Source organism: Sinocyclocheilus rhinocerous, unplaced genomic scaffold (genome assembly GCF_001515625.1).
Source record: "Sinocyclocheilus rhinocerous isolate Xijiao unplaced genomic scaffold, SAMN03320098_v1.1 scaffold130, whole genome shotgun sequence".
Classification (NCBI taxonomy): Eukaryota; Metazoa; Chordata; class Actinopteri; order Cypriniformes; family Cyprinidae; genus Sinocyclocheilus; species Sinocyclocheilus rhinocerous.
This window is the reverse complement of record NW_015623500.1, coordinates 904,073-913,670: the sequence shown is the minus strand read 5'-3', so window position 1 is coordinate 913,670 and position 9,598 is coordinate 904,073. Positions and strand designations below refer to the sequence as shown.

At 38.2% G+C, this 9,598-nt stretch overlaps 1 protein-coding gene across 2 annotated transcripts in view; it reads right to left on the bottom strand.

Moving 5' to 3' along the window:
- Positions 1-2,911: 2,911 nt before the first annotated feature.
- The window catches only part of LOC107705804 (protein jagged-1b), a 65,584-nt gene continuing 58,897 nt past the window's right edge, over positions 2,912-9,598 (bottom strand). The window contains exons 7-13 of one of the 2 annotated variants that reach the window (XM_016509382.1): positions 9,352-9,465; positions 7,975-8,088; positions 5,848-5,961; positions 5,528-5,574; positions 5,246-5,416; positions 3,655-3,802; positions 2,912-3,573 (exon numbers count right to left, since the gene is read on the bottom strand). In XM_016509382.1, coding sequence (XP_016364868.1) covers positions 3,155-3,573; positions 3,655-3,802; positions 5,246-5,416; positions 5,528-5,574; positions 5,848-5,961; positions 7,975-8,088; positions 9,352-9,465 — 1,127 coding nt within the window. In that variant the 3' untranslated portion in view covers positions 2,912-3,154. Of the gene's footprint in view, positions 3,574-3,654; positions 3,806-5,245; positions 5,417-5,527; positions 5,575-5,847; positions 5,962-7,974; positions 8,089-9,351; positions 9,466-9,598 lie in introns of both variants that reach the window. The other variant, XM_016509303.1, reaches the window with a different exon arrangement.

Sequence of the window (9,598 nt, the reverse complement as noted above, 5' to 3'; positions counted from 1 at the left end):
AAACATGTTAGAAACATGCTAGCATCATGCTAGTAGCATGCTAATCATGATAGTTAACAATGCTAATCATGCTAGAATCATGCTAGCAAAATGTTATTAACTTGTTAATCATGTTAACAATATGCTTGGAACTTGCTAATCATGCTAGAATCATGCTAGTATCATGATAATCATGCTAGAAACATGCTATTAACTTGCTAATTGTGCTAACAAAATGCTAACACCATGCTAGTAACATGTTAACCATGCTAGAATCATGCTAACCACATGCTAATTATGTTAGAAACATGTTAGTAAATGCTAACCATGTTAGAAACATGCTCATAACATGCTAATCATGCTAGCAACATGCTAGTAACATGCTAATCATGCTAAAAAATATGTTAGCAACATGTTAGTCATGCTAGAAACAGCCTAGCGACCACCCCAGGTACCCTAGCAATAGGTTTTATACCTATCTTTTTTCTGATAGACTGTATTGCCTTGAAAACATTCAAACTTTAATCTTTAAAACTATTTTAACTTTCAAACTACTTCAAACTGAAAACTTTCAGACTGCAACTTTTTAAAACTTTAAAGCTAGGCTTTTTCAAGCCAACTTAAAGTTTGTCTACAAACTTTTCAATCTAGTTTAACAAATACAATTTCTCACTACCTTTTTTTAAGGAACACATTTGAGTGATGAATCCATAAACAGTTCATTGAATTTAACTATCCAAACAAAAATTATTTTGTTAAATCGGACGTACTAATGCTAAGTAGCAGACTGGAACAAAGAAAAAAAATCTGCCCACAAAATAAAATAATTCACATGCTATAATATTGGAGGTAGTGAACATGAAAGTGAACACTGACTCACTGACACATACAGCAAACTGCTGTTAGGAGCAGGACACTCTGTGACCAAATTTCCTTTTATTTACTTCACACAGCTTACCAAATGGCAATTATTTTTTCTGATAGACTGTATTGCCTTGAAAACATTCAAACTTTAATCTTTAAAACTATTTTAACTTTCAAACTACTTCAAACTGAAAACTTTCAGACTGCAACTTTTTAAAACTTTAAAGCTAGGCTTTTTCAAGCCAACTTAAAGTTTGTCTACAAACTTTTCAATCTAGTTTAACAAATACAATTTCTCACTACCTTTTTTTAAGGAACACATTTGAGTGATGAATCCATAAACAGTTCATTGAATTTAACTATCCAAACAAAAATTATTTTGTTAAATCGGACGTACTAATGCTAAGTAGCAGACTGGAACAAAGAAAAAAAATCTGCCCACAAAATAAAATAATTCACATGCTATAATATTGGAGGTAGTGAACATGAAAGTGAACACTGACTCACTGACACATACAGCAAACTGCTGTTAGGAGCAGGACACTCTGTGACCAAATTTCCTTTTATTTACTTCACACAGCTTACCAAATGGCAATTAGACAATAAGGAAGCGTCAGTAATACAGAACAAGATTACCAAACACACACACCTTATGCTGTACCAAATGCTGTACACTATCATTAATGCATACACGCACAGAAACACATGCTTTGGTTGATATATGCACTTTAATTACAATTCGATCTTGCGGCAAATACCATATTGAGTGGAAATAGTGAAACCAGGAAATTAAAATGGCGATATTTTGCAAGGAGTCAGCATACAAAAGTGGCAAAAATTATGTACAAAATATGTACAATGACACTATATACATCCAAGTAAAATATAAAAATCATACATCTTGTACATCTCCAACATGTCACCTGGCACTTTTTCAGTCGGCGCTGCTATCTTTCGCCATAATTCCTTCAAATGTCAATCACAGACACTAATATACGGTTTTTACATAAGTAAAAAAAAAAAAAAAAAGTGAGGGAGTTCCAATAATGTGCATGGCTTTGTGGAAATTTATGGCAAACCGTCCACAAACACAGTCATACATATAGACTTACACGCTCACAAACACATGCACACTAACAATCAAACAAATGTGTACAAATATATAGGGCACAAGTGTAAACACATTAAAATACACTTAAATATCCAGGATTCAAAGAAGTTGAATTGCTGGCCTTAAAAACACTTACTGTTCTTTCAAATACATATTTCAAGGGACCAGACAGGGTCCAAAATTAACACTCGCCAAGTGCAAAATGTGTGTAAAATGGCTTGGGGGTAAATAAAGTAAATGTTTTAAACTAAATTTTACATTTGATAATCTCATCCTTACTGATGTAAATTACGTGAGCGATTAAAATCAAACTGTCTACTAAATAAGTCGCGACTTGCATGTCCTCGAACATGCAATGATCATCAAGACCAGAATTTTGTGATGCCATATGTGACACTGGACCACAAAACCAGTCATAAGGTTAATTTGTCTGAAATTGAGATTTATACATACAAGCGTTCCATTGATGTATGGTTTGTTAGGATAGGACAATATTTGGGCGAGATACAACTATTTGAATATCTGAAATCTGAGGGTGCAAAAAAATCTAAATATTGAGAAAATCGCCTTTAATGTTGTCCAAATTAAGTTCTTAGCCGTGCATATTACTAATCAAAAATTAAGTTTTTATATATTTACAGTAGGAAATTTACAAAATATATTAATGGAACTTGATCTTTACTTAATATCCTAATGATTTTTGGCATAAAAGAAAAATCGATAATTTTGACCCATACAATGTATTGTTGGCTACAAATATACCTGTGCTACTTATGACTGCTTTTGTGCTCCAGGGTCACATATTTTGTTATATTACATTTTTATGTGCAGTGCAGTTTCATCTCATGAAAAAAGTTAAATAATTAAAATGGGAAAACATTTCTAAAAACAAACTCTATAAGAATAAAGGAATTTTATGAAAATAAATATAGTTTCATGACTGATTGGACATATTTATGGCTGTTAAATATTCTCAGTTTACCCACCATTGGCAAGTGTGTTAAAATTTTGGACCTGGCCTGTCAGTTTCTTCAGCCCGTGACTGTGCCAAAATTCCCTTCCCAGTTTCAACCCTCTCAGATCTCTATAACGCAGAGCTCAGAGGTCAAGGTTCACCAGCAGAGGTTGATTAAGATACATCAACCACAACAGACCCTCCCAACTAAGAAGTCCGGTACCTTCCCAGCGGTCAAAGTGCGGTCACACCTCCAGTTCCTGGTTCTCTGCATAGTGGAAACGGTTTAGTTTTTCCCGTTCGCGGTTGCAAATGTCCATCTTGGGCCCGTGGGCTGGTTTTAGAGCTGGAGAGGGAGGAAGTGTAAGTTCAATCTCTTCACTGCAGAGCACAGTGGGCACTGAGGTGGGCACTGTTTGGGCAGGAGGCAGCAGGGCCACGCTGTGGTCGAGGTTACGGATGAGAGTGCAGAACTGCCGCTGGTTGTTGATAGCGTTGTCCTCGGGCGCTGAAGAACGTAGCTGCGCTTTGGTCCGGTGGCGGCGGTGCAGGCGGGACAGCAGTAGAGCGCACACAGAGCAGCTGCCTGCCACAAGCAGGGCAAATACCCCCACCAACACCATATAAACACTGAACCCAGCTCCACCTGGTTCTGACACTGCACCTGAATAGAAAGAGAGGCAGAGATAGATCATGCTAAAGAAGTGCTATTCACCTTTTTATGCTCAATATTTATGCCCCAAACCTTGGCAGTGGGGTTCATGGCATGGATCCTTCAGGCTCAGGCACTCATTTCCAAAGTAACCCTCAGGACATGTGCACTTGTAGCCTCCTTCTGTACTATGGCATGGCACCCCCTTGGGGCAGGGGTTGGGATTACAAAGATCAAGTTCTGCCTAAAATATAAGAACTGTATTTAATTTCACTGGGTATTAAAGAATGAACACAGAGTCTTAATACTGATTAATTCAGAAACTATACACAACACAAGTCACAAATGTATTAATTAGATTTGCATTTCCATGCTATGTTAGCATTTACAAGGCAGCAAAATGATAATGGTAATGATAAAGTTTTAGGTGTAGCTATAGATGACTAAATAGATGCAAGAATTATAATGCCCATTAATATTCAGTATGCAAATATATGCAAGAAAAGAAAAAGCACAATTGAGCATGCAAATATACAGTGCTGTACATTTAAACAATGTAAAGGTTGGAATATATACTTCATGACTTTTGCCTAGATTCTCACCCTGATTTGCAGTCTAGATTGGCTGATGCTAGTTGCGGAAAGTCAGAGGCAGTCTGCAGATTTTAGGTAGTCGGAGTTGGCAGATTACTCAAAAAATTGTGTGTAAGATGGGCACAGTCAGATTTTTTTTAGTTTCCATGCAGTCAGAATATATTGAATATGGTTGATATTTTGAGTCAATTTTGTTTTCAGTTGTCACATCTCATAGAAATAAGGCACACGTTTCTGTATGTATTCAGAACAACTTGAAAGTCTGGTAGTGTATTTAGTGTATGATGCCCAGTTTTTCTCTGTAACCATTTTCAATGTCACCAAGCGTATAATGCCTAGTGTTTGAAAATCTATTCAGACTTTTAGTTTTAGTTGTGTAGTACATTCCAGTCAACAGTACCATAAAAGTCATGTAAGACTGCAAATCTGTGGGTTAAGTGAGTAGTTTGTTGTAAACCTTTATGACTTTTTTTGTGGAGCACAAAAAGACAATCTTTTACATATAAAATTTAGTTGCTCTTTTCCAAGCAATTACAATGAATCTCAAGCTTTAAAACTACAGGATGAGTAAACGATGGCGAGAATTGTCTATTTTTAGGTGAACAGATTCGCATTGGTGCATCGGCCTAAAACTTAACAATGTGAGCATCGATTTAAATAAGTGTGCATCGGATACAAGTTGGCATTGTTTCTAACATACATGCATCGGTAAAAAAATGATTTATTTATATTTCATTATTAGTAGATGCACTATACTTTAATTATTTAGAAAGTTACCAATATTTTAGATTGATTTCTCCTCTCTAAATGGTTTCTCAAGCGCATTCTCTCATCGCTGCTGCTTTGTGAATATGACGTATCACGACACTGCGGAGTTAACCAATTCTTAATCACTCCCATCCAACCTCCAGTCTGCAAGGTAGAGCTGCGAGGATGTGCGCTAAAATCAAGCATTCTCATTCAATTTTACATTTCACTCCGGAATTCGCCAAATTGCTGATGTCAGTCGCTGCTTCCAGTTCATGCGGATGTTACGCATTTTCAGCTGAAAGAACTGCTTAAATTGTGGTGAAGAAAAAGCAGCAAGATCTCACCTCACAGTTGGTGCCAGTGTATCCCAGCGGGCAGCTGCAGAACATGCCTCTGCCACCCTGACGCTCCACACACTGCCCTCCATTTACACAAGGGTTGCTGTCACAGGCGTTTACTGCTGTCTGGCACAGTTTACCAGAGAAACCCGGCAAACACACACACTGAGAGTCCTGCACATAGCACACACAGGTTAGCTGTACTGAAGGAGAACTGCTTAAATGTCAAAGAAACTTCACATCCTGGAGGTGCAAGTAAGCTTATCGAGGTGAATCACTTCTTACCTTACAGTGTCTTCCATTCAGACACAAGCCCTGGCAGCTACTGTTCCCTGCTGAATAGATGATATTTAAAAAAATCAATAGCCAACCAAGTGGAAACCCACAAGTTTCACTGAAGAAAGAGACTAGCTAACTGCATTCATCAATAAAGTATGAATCTACAATGATTGTGTGAGCAGACCGCGGTAGGAACAAACTCACAACGAGTTCACCCTGAAGTCATTTCCCACCAGCACTGGAACTGTCATGTTTGATTTAAAAGCTAAATCGTGTTTTTTTTTTCTTTCTTTTCTGGTTCAGTGAAAACCATATCTAATACTCACGGATGTCACAGTTTGGTCCCGACCAACCGGGAAGGCAGTCACACAAATATCCTCCAATCAGATTACGGCAGGAACGGGCATTGACACACACGCCAGTCTCACATTCATTAGTGTCTAAGGAAGAGGAAAGAATCACAGTGATGAAGTGAGGCTATATTTAGCACACCACCATACTACTATATCTGCAGTACATAAGTACAATTGGTATTGCATGCAAATTTCATGAAATGCAATACCCAGATGACCTTCTGTTTGCCAAAACGTGCAGTATACAACAGAACATAATGAGCTGGGTACATGTATCCCACACTGCCATGCACTCAACATGACCTCCAATTTACAGTATAACTAATGAAGTGAAAGTAATATCAACCACAAATTTTAGCATTTTTTTTTTTTGAACTGACAATAGTTATTTTAGACATTTTATGTAAGATTGGATGCAAAACAACCATGTTTATTTCCTCAAAGAATGAAATACGCATATAATGAGGTTAAACATACTATTTAAAAAAAAAAGAGAAAAATAATAGGTAGCTGAGAGGGACTTTACTATGGTTGAAAGATGACGTTTGGTACAAAATGAAGTAGCGTTCAATAAATAATTGCATGATAATTATAATTAATGAACACAAATAACAGTTAATTAGCCAAACGTGTGGCTAAAATAAAATAAAAAATCACGTGCTTGACAAATTAACAAAAATTTCAATTAATATGCAGGCACAGCTATCAACATAGCTCGTCCAATCAAATTTTAGTAGTAGTAATAATAATAATAATGATATACACTACCGTTGAAACGTTTGGGTTTGTTAAGATTTTAAATGTTTTTAAAAGAGTTTTTAAAAGCATTTATTTTATCAAAAATACAGTAAACGGTAATATTTTAAAATAACATTAAATGATAAAATAACTGTTTTCAGTTTTAATATATTTTAAAATGTAATTTATTCCTGTGATGGCAAAGCTGAATTTTCAGCAGTTATTACTCCAGTCTTCAGTGTCACATGATCCTTTAGAAATCATTCTGATATGCTGACTTGCTGCTCAAGAAACATTTATTATTAACAATGTTGAAAACAGTTGCGGAAACATTTTTGTGGAAACAGATGCATTTTTTCAGTATTCTTTGATGAGTAGAAAGTTCAAAAGAACAGCATTTACGTTAAATGGAAATCTTTTGTAACATTATAAATGTCTTTACTGTCACTTCTGATCAATTGAATGCATTCCTACAGAACACAATTATACATTTCTTTAAAATATATATATTACTGACCCTAAACTTTTAGGACAATCTGACTCTTAGGTTTTCACTTAAATTGTTCCTAATAAAATACTCCAGAAAATATTGCTTCTACCCACAGTTGCCATCTCCATACGACTCCGATAAAACACACATCTCGCTCTCAAAGACAGATCTCTTTGTGCTGACGCTAACGGCTGTTTTCTGAGGTGTCACTGTGACACATGACTGCATTTCACAGAGCGTCAACAGTTCAGAGAGAATGATACACTCCAGAGAGCCACAGCTGATTTGAGCCCCGGGGCAATGAAGTGTGAGAGAGACTCTCCCAGCAGTCAACAACATCCGACCACCGGTCCTCTTCATTCAGCAATTAAATCCACTGCACACTGTTGCATGAAATTGTCTGATGTGGTTTAACGGATAATGGTCGGTGGAGCACTGATGCTGCTGAATCATTTCAATGTGGCTTGTGCTGATATGGAATTTATAAACACAAGATGTGTTTACTTTCCCCAGAAAGCTGAGTTTCCCATCTCTGGATACGATTGTTATGATTTGGTGGTTTCAAGAGGCAAACATGGTGGTGGTCTCATGGTTTCTGTAATATTTTTTACATGGTTTCATAAGATTTAATTCCTTGGTGACTTTCTAGTCCATGAACCATTGAAGTGAGGTGAGGAACCCAGGCATAAACAAGAAAGAACACGTGTTCACATTACAGACAGGTAAAAACAGACTGTGACAAGTTTAGGCAGGTAGCGGCAGGTTTCGTCAGGTGAGGCTGTGGATGGGTACGAGCGTAAGGCCGAGTTAGGCATGTGTGGACATGTATGAATGGCTCAGGACAGGCGAAGAGTGTTGTTTTTAATGCTTACCGAGCTGGCAGGTTCTGCCGGTCCAGAACGGAGGACACACACACTGGAAACCCTGTGGCATCTCTTGACACGTGGCCCCGCGCCCACAAGGATTGGAGTCACACTGCAACACTGCTGCAGACGAAAAGAACATGTTCTCTGTCTCATCATGTGATTTCACTGCCTTTAAATCTACGGATCTGTTCATCCATCCAGCAACTGTATCTACGCATCCTCCTGTCTGCCTAACTATCCTGCTGTTATCATCTATCTGTTCATCGCTCCCTCCATCTCTTGTATCTGTTCATCCTCCTATCTATCTATCTATCTATCTATCCATCTATTCATCTATCTATCTATCTATCTATCCTCTTGTCTGTTTGTCCATCTATCTGTCTGTCCGTCCGTCCGTCTATCTATCTATCTATCTATCTATCTATCTGTTTATCCATCCATCCATTCCTCCATCCATCCATCCATCTATCCATCCGTCTATCAGTCTGTCCGTCTGTCCGTCTGTCTGTCTGTCCGTCCGTCCGTCCGTCCGTCCGTCCGTCCGTCCGTCCGTCCGTCCGTCCGTCCGTCCGTCCGTCCGTCCGTCCGTCCGTCCGTCCGTCCGTCCGTCCGTCCGTCCGTCCGTCCGTCCGTCCGTCCGTCCGTCTGTCTTCCCATCTTTCTTGCCCTTAATACGTCTTGGATAATTTGCTTGGTTATTGTTTAAAAAAAGTTTAAGACGTTGCGACAGAAGAAACAAGTTAACATCTAAATCACTTCTGAGTCAGTTCCTTTGAATCCCACATTCTAAAACTATTTTGTTTTAAACTGACATGTCTATCATGTATCTGCTCTCAATGCAACCAAAACTTGCATGACTTTATCCCTGTGTAACAAACATTTTTGAAAATGTCAAAATCTTTTCAATAAACAGTTTTACTTTTTTTAAATGCATTTATCAGATTGCAATTTAAACCCAGGTCTCCTTGCATGCTAAACAAAATATTGACCACTATACTAGTGAGTCTAAAAAATATATGGTTCCATCAGTTTAAAAACAGGCCATTTTTGGGGGGTATTAGTGTCAGTCCTAATTCACTTAATGAATTAGGCCATGCCTAAACTGACAAGACCCTGTAAAAACACTGCACTGGCCTTAAAACAGTCAACCAATGTCCTCAAACCTGAGGAGCTCCTACAGCCTGATCTCTGAGACACATGATCACCTCTGCATCCTAGATGTGCGTGTGTGTGATTGCTGATTGTTTGTGCTGCAGTTAAGGAGCATTATTTTGGTGTAGATCTGACTAAAATTGGCTGCAGCAGTACAGGAAATAGCAGTTGCATTTGATTGGTGCTGATTGCAGTCGGTGCAGGTGTGTGTGCGTTTATATGCTTAACTACCGGAGGCACAGGAAGGTCCCGTCCAGCCCTGCGCACACACGCAGCTAAAGCCTGTTGGGTCTTCAACACATGTTCCACCATTCTCACATGGAGAGGAGAGACAGGCGTGCTCCACTGTTAAGGGAATCAGAGGAAATGATACACATCTGTGTCTTATATCCTGTGCTATCACCACCTGTATCAAAAGTGCTTATTGTATAGCTCTAATTTGTTTGGAGCAGAAAAGGCTCACTTCAACATTGAACAT